The sequence below is a fragment of the Carcharhinus amblyrhynchos genome, chromosome 3 (assembly GCF_965287045.1).
Source record: "Carcharhinus amblyrhynchos chromosome 3, sCarAmb.v2.hapA, whole genome shotgun sequence".
Taxonomy (NCBI): Eukaryota; Metazoa; Chordata; class Chondrichthyes; order Carcharhiniformes; family Carcharhinidae; genus Carcharhinus; species Carcharhinus amblyrhynchos.
This window is the reverse complement of record NC_137326.1, coordinates 29,147,849-29,161,565: the sequence shown is the minus strand read 5'-3', so window position 1 is coordinate 29,161,565 and position 13,717 is coordinate 29,147,849. Positions and strand designations below refer to the sequence as shown.

General features: G+C 41.9%; 1 protein-coding gene across 3 annotated transcripts in view; it reads left to right on the top strand.

Annotated features, from left to right (window-relative positions):
* Positions 1–13,717, top strand: part of LOC145337821 (ERC protein 2) — a 731,415-nt gene that overhangs the window by 17,718 nt on the left and 699,980 nt on the right. For 2 of the 3 annotated variants that reach the window (XM_080182675.1, XM_080182676.1), the window contains exon 3: positions 5,928–6,729. In XM_080182675.1, the coding sequence (XP_080038801.1) occupies positions 6,052–6,729 (678 nt within the window). In that variant the 5' untranslated portion in view covers positions 5,928–6,051. Of the gene's footprint in view, positions 1–4,010; positions 4,070–5,927; positions 6,730–13,717 lie in introns of all 3 variants that reach the window. The other variant, XM_080182674.1, reaches the window with a different exon arrangement.

Below are 13,717 nucleotides of genomic sequence, written 5' to 3'. Positions count from 1 at the left end.
CTCCATGGCATCCTGAAACATGGTAATCTTTCCATGCAAGTGCAGAACCTGTTACTTTACCACAGCAATACCTGTTATTTTACCACATCTCCACTCACTGCCCAAGGCCCCACATGCTCCTTTAGGAGGAAATGGTAAATTACTGGCCACATCTTTCTATTTAGTATACCATTTTTGCTGCTTACAGTGGAGAAACCAAGCACACATTGGGTGACCACTTTGCACATCTATTCTGTCTGTAAACGGGACCCTGAGTGTCTGGTTTCCTGCCACTTTAATTCTATAGCTTGTACCCAAGTTGACCCCTGTACCCTCCTATAGTTCCATTGAAACTCAATGCATGTTTGAGGAACAGCACCTCCTCCTTTGGGTACTGTACAGACTTCTGGATTCAACACTGGATTTAACCATTTCAAAATGTAATCATTGGCCTCACTTTTAGAATCATAGAAACCCTACAGTCCAGGAGGAGGCCATTCAGCCCATTGAGTCTGCACCAACAACAATCCCACCCAGGCCTATCCTTGTAGTTGCACGTGTTTACCTCACTAATCTACGCATCCCAGGATACTGGGGAAATTGAGCATGACCAATCCACCTAATCCACACATCTTTTGCACTGTGGGAGGAAATCGGAACACCCGGAGAACCCACGCAGACTTGGGGAGAATGTGTGCAAACTCTGCACAGCCAGTGACCCAAGCCGGGAATTGAATCCAGGCCCCTAGCGCTGTGAGGCAGCAGTGCTAACCACTGTGCTGCCCACGTGGCTGGTTTTAATACAGCACAGGAACAGGCCCTTCAGCCCTCAAATTCTTTCTCAAATGATTCTACTTTCTCTTGTTGCTTTGAGGCAGCAATGTTTCATTATTCTACCATTCATGTCTCATCTAGACTTTTTTTTATTACTTGGCCCATTACCCCACCCCCTTTAATGTTTTTATCATATAATCGCTCCTGATCGCCACCTGTCACAGACGCTCCCTTGTACTCTTCAATATGAGACGATGTATTTTGCTGGGAAAAACATGGAGAGATATACAATAAGGGATAAAATTATTAAAGTGGTACAGGAGCAGAAGGACCTGGGTATATATGTGCATAGATCGTTTGAAGGTAGCAGGACAGGTGAAGAGAAGAGTTAATAAAGCAGATAGTATTCTGTGCTTTATTAATAGGGTCATGGAATATAAGAGCAAGGAGGCTATGCTGAACTTTGTACAACACACTAGTTAGACCTCAGCTGGAGTATTGCGTACAGTTCTGGGTATAGGAAGGATATCAACGCATTGGAGAGTGTGCAGAAGAGGTTTACAAGAATAATTCCTTTGAGAAAAGATTTGGAGAGGCTGGGATTGTTCTCCTTGGGAAGGAGCCAGAGGGGAGATTTGATAGAAATGCTCAATCGTGAGGGGGTTGATAGGGAGAAACTGTTCCCATTCTTAATAGGGAACAGATTTAAAATGGTTTGATAGAGAAAAGCTTTTCACACAACGAGTGTTTTGGGTCTGGAATACACTGCCTTGGAAGTGTGGTGGAGCCAGGCTCAACGAGGCATTCAAGAGAGCATTAGATGATTATTTGAACATAAGCAAAGGCAGGGGAATGGCACTAAGTCGTAAGGTTCATTTTGGAGGGCAGTGCAGACGTGATGGGCCTAATGACCTCCTGCACTGTAACAATTCTGTGACTCTTCTTCACATCCACAACCCCTTTTTTGTGTTTGCTCCTTATTGCATTTCTAACTTTTTACCCAATTCTCATGAAATATCATTTTATCGGAAACATTAACTCAGTTTCTTTGGCTATAGATTCTGCTGGACCTGCTGCATATTTCCAGCATTTCTGGTTTTATTTTAATTTTCCAGCATTTACTGTATTTTGCTTTTGAATAGATCATCAGCCTAGACATTGACACATCCTTTAAAATGTTGGTCTTGTAATAAACATTGAGGACTATAATCTGATTTCTGGGAGTGCTTAAATTATGACTGTTTAAGAAGAATGTTTCAGGCTGTCGAAACAAGAAGACGATAAATTGTTAGCTCCAAATAGCTATTGATGGATAAGCTTTCTAATGGCAACTCTTAGATAAACCTGCTTGAGTTAAAATAACAGCTTTCATTTATATAGTGCCACTAATGTCCTAAAACACTTAAGGGGAAGAATAGTAGAAAAAATTACTTTATAACCTCCTGCAAATTTGCTAATCCCTGACTACAAGCAGAGCGACTTCCCTCCCCTCCAATATGTGTCCAACTGAACTAATTAATACTGTTGAAATGTTTTGTCTTGTACTTATCAGGACAGAATAACAAGAATTTCAAAGTGAACAGCAAATTTATACATTCAGAAAAGATTACTAATTGGTTGACAAATGGCCTCTGGTTGATGTGTTGCCAGGGAGAATGCACCAGGGGGCAGTTACCCCACGCTTTTCTTTGCTTGAAAAAGGCTCAATGCCTGGACATGCTCTCTTTGCACAGGACAGGGCCCTGTGTACAAATATGTAGCTTCCAGCAAGCATAAGTGAAGCACAATGAGCCTGACTGATAATAAATTGGTTGTTAGTGTAATTCTTAGCACACCTTGGTTCAGTACGTTTTCTCCAATCGTGGAATCAGCAAAAGCTTGGGAGAGCAAACTGTTCCTGCTTCATTCCCTATGACGTCATCTTGACCAGTGGTAGTTTCCAATCCATCAGTAACCTTTTCTCATGCAGTCCTGATTTTGTTCTCTTTGAAATTTGTTATTTTTGGCATTGTCATGATGAGTGCAAGATGAAAAGCTTCAACGACAGGTTGCTTTTCTTTTTATCAATACTGTATGTACTACCAATTGCCTATAGACAAGTTCAGTTGTTAAATCATGCACAAGTAGAAGCAAACATTACCTTTTTTTAATTTCCTTTGTTATATTGCAAATTCATAATAAGCCTAGATATGTGAATTTAGTTTGTTGGAAAGCCTGAAGTAACGATTGATAGCTTGCACTTGCTCCATCCTGTAACAATATCTGTGGGATGTTGATATGGTCTGTAACTTTGGAGCAAGTAATCAGTTCATGCACAACAACAGACTCTTTCAATGTGCCCAGACATAAAAGCAATTTCAGACCAATGATTAGTCTAAAATTTGGACCTGTCCTGGTAATTGACTTCCTTTTTGCAGTGAGCTTGCATGCCAGAACAAAAATAAACTAGAATGGAAAACAATTCCTATAATGGCAAAACATGGTATCCCAGTTGTAATCATTGTACATAGTACACACGCTGGCTTTTTACTTTGCAGAAGGTGTATATATGATGACTGCACTTGTGTATTGTAGTCATGATTAAAGAAAAACTAATTCAGATGTTTGGCTGTTAGTAATCAGAAGAAAGAATGATTTGTTTTCTGGGAAATGGGCATATTCATAAACTCAGTCTGGTGAAAATATCTTGGGTCATTGTTACTGCAAGAAAATGCCACACTATATGGGAGAGCACAACACCTACTTGCGTGTTAATAGAGTAGTATTTATGATTCAGATGCACGCCTCTACTACTTTTAAAAGTGCAAAACTGGGTTATTAGTAAGTTGTCTTTGCACAATGTATCTTTGTGATCGGGAAGAAATGGCAAATAAAAGCTATACTGACTGCAGAAGAGAGCAATTTGAAAGCTGAGTTGCTATTGGAGGCACTGACAAAATTGAGGAGGATGTTCTTTTGTCCAGGAAATTTATATATAGATTAGGTTATCTTGAGAATTATATGAGGCACATTTTTGCTATTTCTTGGGTGTGTAGCTAATTAATCCATTGTGGATTGTGCAGCGATAAGCAGGTAAACACCATTAATGAACAGTGTTCTGGAAAAAATGTAACAACTGAAATTTGTGGCGTTGAGAAAGGAAAAAAAAGTTATATTATTTTTCCTAACAAGAGCACATCAAACTGACATGTGGTTGTGTGTCTCTCTTTTCTCTCTCTCTCTCTCTCTCTTTCTGTCACCTATTCGTTTAACGAAAGAGCACAATTCCTGTGACCACATCAGCTGATCCCTTTCTGCTGCTGGGTTTTTTCTAGAGGTGAGCATTTTCATTAACAGCACTTGCTTATTTCTGACATAGTGCAAAAGGAATCAGTTAGGCAGACCTGTGTGATTTAGATTCAGTTAGGAAGCAGGTGAGAGTTTATCCATTAGCTAAGGATTCGGTACATGTATTTTGCATGCTGTACGCTATCGTCCCTGCCAAAATTGCAAAATGGTGCTTATTCAAGTGATAAATGACATTGTGATTGTGAGCAAGGTAAACGCCCCCCTCAATTCTCTCAGCCTGCCTTTTGACATGGTGGACCATGTCATCTGGTTGTACTATCTCTTTAATCGTAGCCAGAGAATTGCTCGCAGTGGCTTTGCTTCCTGCCGCCGTATTAATACCTCTGTTCCTCAAAGATTTATCCTTGTTCCCCCCACCCCCATTTTTCATCCTATATGCTGTCCATTGGTGAGATCATTCAAAAACGGTTTTTACATGTATACTGACAACACCCAACTATAACTCACTACCACCACTTCACTTAAGTCTTCCCTTGCTGCAAATTTGTCAGACTGCTTGCCTCTCCAATTCTGGCTAAGCAAAGATTTCTTCCAGCTAAATATTGCAAAGGCCAAAGCCTTTGGTGTCAGTCTCAGCTAGAACGTGAGTTTGTAGTGAAGCGATGTAATCCCTGTCCCTGGCAAATGTCCGAGGCTGAAATATACTGTTTGCAACCTTGACAGCATATGTGACTCAAGTGGCTTTCCAGTCACACATCCATGCCATAATCAAAACTGCTTATTTCCAGCACTGCAATGTTACCTGATTCCATCCTGCCTTGGAACATTGCAGCCATGCCTTTGCCCCAGATTCTACTTTCTGCAAACTTGAGGTCACACTAAACTTTACTTCCCATTTCTTAGCTTGCACCAAATCCCTCTTGCCAACCGCCCCTCTGTTTGCTAATCTGTGTTGATTCCCAGTTAAGCAATGTCTTGATTTTTTTTTAATAAAAACTCATCCATGTAGCCTCATGTCTCCCTTTCTCTGCAGTTTCCAACAAGCAATATTCCTTGGCAAGTTGTGTGGGTGCAGCATGGGTCTCTTTTACCCCGTCTCCTATGCTTTAAGACATTCATTAAGGAAATGCATCACTGACCAAGCTTTTGGCCATCTGTCCTAAGAATTCTTGTGGTTTGATGTCAAATATTGCTTAACACCACTATGGAGTGCCTTGGTGATATTTTATTGTCTTCAAAAGGTGCTGTATAAATCCAAGTTGCCGTTAAGAGTATGGAAACTGCTGTATCTTTTTGTCTTCGGGAGGAGAAACTTAGAGAAAACTAAAGAGCTGGGGCAAAACATAGGGATTGTTTGGGGGAGTGGGAGGTAGTGTGAAATGAAAGATAAATATATTCTTCCAAGGATTGTGACATGCAAATTAGACTGGGGGTAGGGTGTCACCTTTACTATTCTAACTCAAAAGCAATTTAATCAGACTACTCGTTGCTAATAGTGTAAAGATCCCTCCTGTTGCTCCAGCAAGCTTGACACTTCCATGTAAACCGATGGAACGCTTCAATATTTGCAAATCATTAAATTTAGATTTTTGCTTCACCTTCAGAATAGTTAAAAGGGGGGGAAAGGTAATCTCAACACTGGGTTTATTGGATGTGAGAATGCTCCTTTGTGAACTTTCAGCTAATAAACCTGTCCTGTCTGTGGAGGAGGTGTTAAAACGCACATGAACATATTGGCCATATTACCTGGGTTCAACGTACACAGCTGTGCAGGATGGTTCATCAGTTTTTGTTATCTCTTCCCCTCCCCCTAAACTTTTTATCTGTTCGTTTATATCAGCATTGCCTGATTATCTGCAGTGTTATTCTTTTTAAATGTTTTCTAGATTGGAAGAGTAGGGCAATCTGTGGTCACGAGTGGAAATGCAGTAACAAGCTGGAACAGGCAGCACAAGCAAGAGGTGCAGACAGACGGGCGAGTCCCTCTAACCTTTGATTTACAAGCTCACCATGTACGGAAGTTCCAGGACCGTGGGCCATGTGGAAGGCAGCCCGTCACGGTCTCCCCGGCTTCCCCGCTCCCCTCGCCTGGGGCACCGGAGAACCAACAGCAGCGGGACAGGCGGGGCCGGAAAAACCCTCTCCATGGAGAACATCCAGTCCCTGAATGCCGCCTATGCCACGTCGGGACCCATGTACCTGAGTGACCATGAGGGGGTAGCCTCCACCAGCTTCCCCAAAGGGACCATGACCCTGGGCAGGGCCACCAACCGGGCCACCTACGGGGGGCGGGTCACGGCCATGGGCAGTAGTCCCAACATCGCCTCGGCCGGCCTGCCCCCCGGGGGGGACGCTTTGTCCTTCAGTGGCGACCACCACCACCCACACAGCGGCATGATGACCCCGTCCTCTCACCATCACCACCACCACCAAGTGCCCTCCACCTTGAGGCAGGTCCGTGACAACACCATGGTCGACTTGCAGGCACAGCTCAAGGATCTGCAGAGGGAGAATGAGATCCTGCGGAAGGAGCTGGAAATTAAAGACACCAAACTGGGATCATCCATGAACAGCATCAAAACCTTCTGGAGCCCTGAGCTGAAGAAGGAGCGAGTGCTGAGGAAAGAGGAGGCGGCCAGGATGTCAGTGCTTAAAGAACAGATGAGAGTGTCCCACGAGGAAAGCCAGGTATAATTATTTTTCTTTCATGATTTGGTCCTAGTTTTGCTAAGATGCTTTGAAATGTTTCAATTGTGGTTTGTGCCAGTTTTTTGTTAAATCTCTTAAAGCAAGAGGGATCGTTTGCCTTGAGCAACTGACCCAGGTGGACATCAGACCAGATCCTCCTCCTGTTAGCTGACCAGTAGCACTTTTCGCCATGCCCAGTCAGGTGGCAAAGATGCTGTCATTCTTTTTACCCTGCCCACACCTACCTGAATGCTTTACCCGCTGCTGCAGTTCCCAACTTATTTTTTGATTGCCTCTAATCTGGCCACAAATTTTAATACCTATGTTGTCTATATACCTTTTGGGGGTGGGGGGGTTGCTGGTTAACTCTTGTGATGCCAACAGCACAGATTAAACTCTTGCACCAGCTGAGGTTAGCCATGAAGACCCTGTCTTCCCAGCCCTGTCACTCGCCTGAGGTGTGCTGATCCTCTGGTTAAATCACCACCAGCCAGTTTTCGACTCCCCATAAAGGGAGAGCAGCCTATGGGCATCTGGGGCAATGGCAAGCTTACCTTGCCTTTTATTGTTTGTAGTTGAGGATGGGGGGGGGGTTGCATTTTGAGGATGGCAACCTGTAACTAGTAGAGTGCAACAATGGTCAGTTCTGGGGCCACAATTATTAACCAGATATATTAATGATGTGGAAATGCCAGCATTGGACTGGGGTGGGCATAATAAGTCTCGCAACACCAGGTTAAAGTCCAACATGTTTATTTGGTGTCGCGAGCTTTCAGAACACTGCTCCTTCATCGGGTGAGTCTCAGGGACATAGACAGGTTGGGTGGGTGAGCAAAGCTTAACAAATAGATTATAATGTATAAAAGTGTGAAGTTATGCACTTTGGTAGGAAGAATAAAGGAGCTGAATGTTCGTGAAGAAAGACTACAGAACGCTGAAGTACAGCAGTCTTGGGGGGTCCTCATGCACAAATCACAAAAAACTAGCATGCAAGTTCAGCAGGTAATAGGGAAGGCAAATGGAGTGTTGGTCTTTATTTCAAAGGAAATGGAGGATAAAAATAAGGAAGTTTTGCTAAAATTATACAAAACACTAATTAGACTAAGCCTGGAATAGTGCAAGCAATTTTGGTTGCCTTATCCAAGGAAAGATATACTGGCATTGGAAGAAGTCCAGAGAAGGTTCACTAGGTTGGTCCCAGGTCTGGAGGGATTTTCTTTTGGTGAGAGGTTGAGTAGGTTGGGCCTGTACTTGTTGACTTTAGAAGAATGAGTGCCTTATTGAGACATTCAGGGTTTTCGGGAACTTATCAGGGCAGATGCTGAGAGATGTTTCCCCTTGTGGGAGAGTCTACGAGCAGAGTTCATAATCTGAATAAGTGGTTGCTCATTTTAAGACCAGTGAAGAGGAATTTCATCTGAGGGGAGTGAACCTGTGGAATTCTTTACTCCACAAGGCTATAAAGGCTGGATCATTAAGTATATTCAAGGCTGAGATAGACAGACTTTTATTTAGTAAGGGAATCCAGCATTATGAGGATAAGATGGGGAAGTGTTGAGGAATATCAGATCAGTCATGATTTCATTCAATGAAGGAGCAGGCTTGACGGGCCAAGTGGCCTACTTCTGGTTCTATGTCAGCAACAGTGAGGGAATGGTAATATATTTCCATGTCAGGATGGTGGGTTATTTGGAGGGGAACTTCCAGGTGATGGTATTTGCCTGTTTGCTGTCCTTGAACTCCTAGATGATGGTGGTCATGGGGTTGGAAGGTCCTGCCTAAGGAGCTTTGGCGAGTTCCTGTTGTGCATCTTATATGTGGTACACACTGCTGCCACTAGGCTTTGGTGGTGGAGGGAGCGAATGTTCCTGGGTGGGGTGCCAAAGAAGCTTGTCCTGGAAGGTATTAAACTGCTTGTGTTGATGGAGCTGCACGCATCCAGGCGAGTGGAGAGTAATCCATCACACTCCTGACTTCAGCCTTGTAGATGGTGGACAGGCTTTGTGTCATTAGCAGGTAAGTTACTCAGCTTGCCTGCCTTTTGGTGATTTCCTCTCGACCTTGAGAAACCTCTTGAGACTCAGTTCTCTGGGCTTTTGTTCTCCACTAACCCTCTTCCGTCAAACTTCTCCTAAATCCCCAGTGTCCACCTCTTTTCTACTGAACTGTAAAATCTGTCATGCCTCTATGTAGGTAGTAGGAATGTAGAAATCGAGGTTGTTGAACAAATATTTTTCAAGCCCAGCTTAGATTTCTTTTTGCTTTAGGATTGTAATAGATTCCCTGCAAAATAGCTGTTTGGAGTTTTAAATGCCTGACCATTTCATGCCAACAAAATCTGACCGAGATATGGGTGGAATTTATTGGTATTTAAGATGTAGTTCATTGAGCCCAATTTTGAAGCTTGCTTCTAACTAAACTATTTGTTTTCCCTCTGACACTAATGGAATCTGACTGCATTAGCCTTCTTCCCTCCCTTCCAGGTGTTCTGATACAGATTGAAGCTGAAATTCATCTCATCATTATTAAGACTAACCAGTGGAAAAACCAAAACTGTGATTTAATCCTGTGTTGGTAGAGTAACGACTTTGATTTCCAAACTTGTTATTCAGAACTCAGTGCTGATACTGTGTAGCTTGAATGTGGCCCCAGCTACAATGGCTTGTTATGATTTCTCTGACTTCCTTGGCAGGGTTTATTCTGAGTGAGGCGCCTCCCATTGAGCAGCCTCAATGAATCCTACAAGTTGCGTAGGAGCTCCAAGTCAACACCCAGCTATTGTAGAATGATAGAAAATGTTGCTTTTACATCAAAAACCAAGTTTTGGGAGAATGATCAAAGTGTGTTGTTGTTCCTCATTAATATTTGTGTGGTGCATTTTGTTGTTGATCCCTGTACAATGGGGATTGCAGACTATCTATCCTAGAACATTTGAACAAACCTGCATGAAGTATCAATTTCCGTTTTTACATTAGGATGGCTTTGCTGCCAGACGAGTGTTTAATGGAGTTTGGAAGACCCAATAAAACAAGATTTTCTTGGCTGTTGGTCTTAAATATAACAAGAAAAATCTGGTGCGTTTACTTCATTACTTGCACAGCCAGCACCATATTGAAGTACATTCAGAGCTAGTGGCGCAAGACCAATTATAAAACGTAGTTTTATTCCAAGATGCACAGAAATTTGATGTTGAGATTGTGTGGCCAATTTGCTAATCCTCTTTTCTAACATGAATGGCCTCAAGTTGAACAATTTAAATAACCACATTGCACCTGCAGATCGAAGTGTGTGGATGCCTATAATGAAATTTATTCTATTTCTCCCAGTTTTGATCTGAAAGATTTTTCTCTCCTGTTGATTGTTGTAATAAGTATATGCTTATTAAATACATTTGTACTTTTTGAGTATCACATGTTTTCTTTCTTAACAATTTTTACCAATATTTTAATGCAAAGATGCTAAGTTTTAGTTTGTGATATCAATGGAATTGATTTTTGAAAAAATTAACTTGAAGCAAATGTTATCATTTAATGGAAACTTTGAATTTGAATTTGATTTTACAGAGCTGATTTTTATTTGGTCATATTCTTAATGTGGATTTGTTTAACATTGTGTTTGGTATTACATGACCTGGCCAGGGGTTTATATGGGTGCTTCAGCACTTCAAACTAGTAGCGTGAGTTTACCATACAGATATAAAAATATCCTATACTACCTTTTTTGTATTCTTGCAATATTATAAGCAGATTAGAAACAGGAATAAACCATGTGGCCCTTTGAGCCTGCTTTGCCATTCAAATAAGATCCTGGTTGATTTTGCACACAAGCTGCTGCCCTATCTGCAAATCCCTTGATTCCCTCAGTACCCAAAAATTGATCAATTTCAGTCTCAAATATATTCAAGGATTGAACAACTATAACCCTCTTGAATAGAACATTCCAAAGACTCAGAAGCTTGAGTAAATAAATTTTCTTCTCCTCAGTCCTAAAAGGCAAATGCCTTTTCCTGACTCTCTGGTTTTTAGTTCTAGCATCTCCTGCAGGGAAAACAGCTTCTTAGAATCTACTCCATTTAGTAATTTTCTTGTTTTGTGGCAGTGATGTAATTTTGTTCTGAGTTATGTATTTGCATGCAAATGTTCTGAAGTGGTCCTAAAATGTTGAGATTGACATCAATACCTCTTCTAATCTTTCAATGTAATGTGTCCACTTTTTTTTTGCCCTAATCACAGAACAGTTGTGATTAGTTCCATAGCCCTGCATACACCTTAAGCTGCCCATGATCATTAAAAGAAACTATATATGATACAAGCTTCTATTACTTTTTCAAGTTGTAAGTTCCAGATTCCGATAACAGTGAACTTTTTCCCCTTCTCTCCCTTCCAGATCATTTGCCACTGACTTTAAAACTATTACATTTGATTAGTGTTTTTTTCCCTGTCTGCTCTATAAAGGCCTCTCGTCACCTTGACAATTGCTGTTAGGTCATTTCTTAATCTTGCCTGTTCCAAGAAGGACAGTCCTCACCTTTTTCCAACCTCAGACCTGATGATCCTGATCTCTGGTAAACTTCCTTTGTTCTCTCTTTAATGCATTTGGGCAGCATGGTGGCACAATGGTTAGCATTGTTGCCTCAGAGTGCCAGGGACCCTGGTTCAATTCTGGCCTTGGGAGATTGTGGACAGCAAGAAGTCTCAACGCCAGGTTAAAGTCCAGCAGTTCTATTTCGTATCACGACCTATCTGAGCATTGCTCCTTCATCAGGTGAGGTCATCTCTCACCAAATTAACCTGTTGGACTTTAACCTGAGATTGTGAGACTTCTTACAGTGCCCATTCCAGTCCAATACCGGCGTCTCCACATGTCTAAGTGTGAAGTTTGCTCATTCTCCCCATGTCTGCGTAGTTTTCTCTGGGTGCTCCAGTTTCCCCTCTCAGTCCAAAAATGTGAGGGTGAGGTGGATTGGCCAGGCTAAATTGTCCATTTAGTGTCAGGGGGACTAGCAAGCTAAATATGCAGGGTTATGGGGATAGGGCTTGGGTGGAATTGTTGTCAGTGCAGGCTGGGGATGGGCCGAATAGCTGCCTCCTGCGCACTCAGGATTTGTGTGCAGAATTGTCCACAATACTCCAACTGAGGACTAATTGAAATTGTATTTTAAAAATTCCATTTCATGCAGTTTAGGCACTTCCTAATGCAATAGTGTTCCTGTATGATGTATAATTGTGCTACAATTACTTTACCAGAAATGTAAAAAAAAAAGTTGAGTTACTCGCAAGCAGGCTTACATTAACACTGCAGCGAAATTCCCCTAGTTGCCACACTCTGGCACCTGTTCGGGTCAACCTAATCAGCACGTCTTTAGGGCTGTGAGAGGAAACCGCAGCACGTGGAGGAAACCCACACAGACACTGGGAGAAGGTGCAAACTCCACACAGACAGTGACCCAAGCAGGGAATCGAACCCGGGTCCCTGGCGCTGCGAGGCAGCAGCGCTGATCACTGTGTTGCAGTAAGAAGTCTCTCAACACCAGATTAAATTCCAATAAGTTTATTTGGTGCCACTGTGCCATCAAATAACAGTGGGAAATGTTTCTTATCTACTATTTATCAGGACACCTGCTTGTGAGTCACCAAATTTAGTGAATGTAAATGAGCTTCTACCATATTCTCTACCCTGATACCTAGGTACTTCAAATTTGGGTTTTTCAAAGCCTTTTTTTTTGTTCATCATTAAACAGGCAAATAACAGGTTTCATAAGTGGAATGCATTTCATATCAACTCAAATCTTCGGTTCACTGAATTAATCATAACCTATGTTTAACATTTAAGTCTGTTTGAGGTAAGTTACTAAGTGGAATTTACATAGGACTTTCATCACACTTCTATTTAATCTTCAAAGACAGAAAATGTCAGTTGTCCAATCAGATTCAAACAAGTTTTAAAAAATCATTTTTTTTAAACAGTTAAATAATTGAACAAAAATGCCAAATGTTCCTTGGTGTTTTGTTTGCAAGGGCCTTTATTAAATGCATCTTATAAATACTAAAGCTTTATGGTGGATCAATCAATTGGAAGACAGCAATTAATGATTGCTCAGTCATAAACAGATCCTGGGTAACTACATTACTAGGAGGACATGATTGACCACTTCCACTGGGCAGAAGTTTCCTAGAATCCCTACAGTGCAGAAGGAGGCCATTTGGCCTATTGAGTCTGCACTGACCACAATCCTACCCATGTCCTATCCCTTAGCCTCAGTATTTACCTTTTAAGGGCCAATTTAGCATAGCCAATCAACCTAACAGGCACATCTTTGGAGTGTGGGAGGAAAGCGGAGTACCTGGAGGAAACCCACGCAGAGAGGTGGAGAATGTGTCTGTGCAGAGTTTGTAGTAACCCAAGCCGGGAATCAAACACAGGCTTCTGGTGAAGTAGCAGTGCTAACCATTATCACCGTGCCACCCACATTGGTACGCAATTGTCATAGGGCACTCTGGTAAAAGGCTGGCATGGGTGAATGTGCAGGAGATGGATAGTGAGTGGCATGATTGCTGCAACAGAAAGAATTACTTGCATTTATATAGCACCTTTACCAATCTCTGGATGTTCCAAAATACTTTAATTATAGTTTTGAAGCTTGCGTCACTTGGAAACAAATCAACTAATTTGCACAAAGGAAAGTCCCACAAATAGTGATGTGACATTTACACAATCTTTTCGTTTTAGTACTGTTAGTTGAAGGATGGATATTGGTGAGAAAGCCACTGCTTTTTGAAAAAAAAATTGACAATTTGAAAACACATACCACAACTGAATGACAGAAGCAAAATACTGCAGATGCTGGAAGTCTGACATAAGGCAAAAAATGCCAGCAATACTTGGGTCAGGTAGCATCTGAGTGAAGCAAAACAAGGTTAATGTTTCAGATCAATGACTTGCCATCAGAACTGGGAAAAGCTGGCAATGCAGTAGATTTTATGCATGT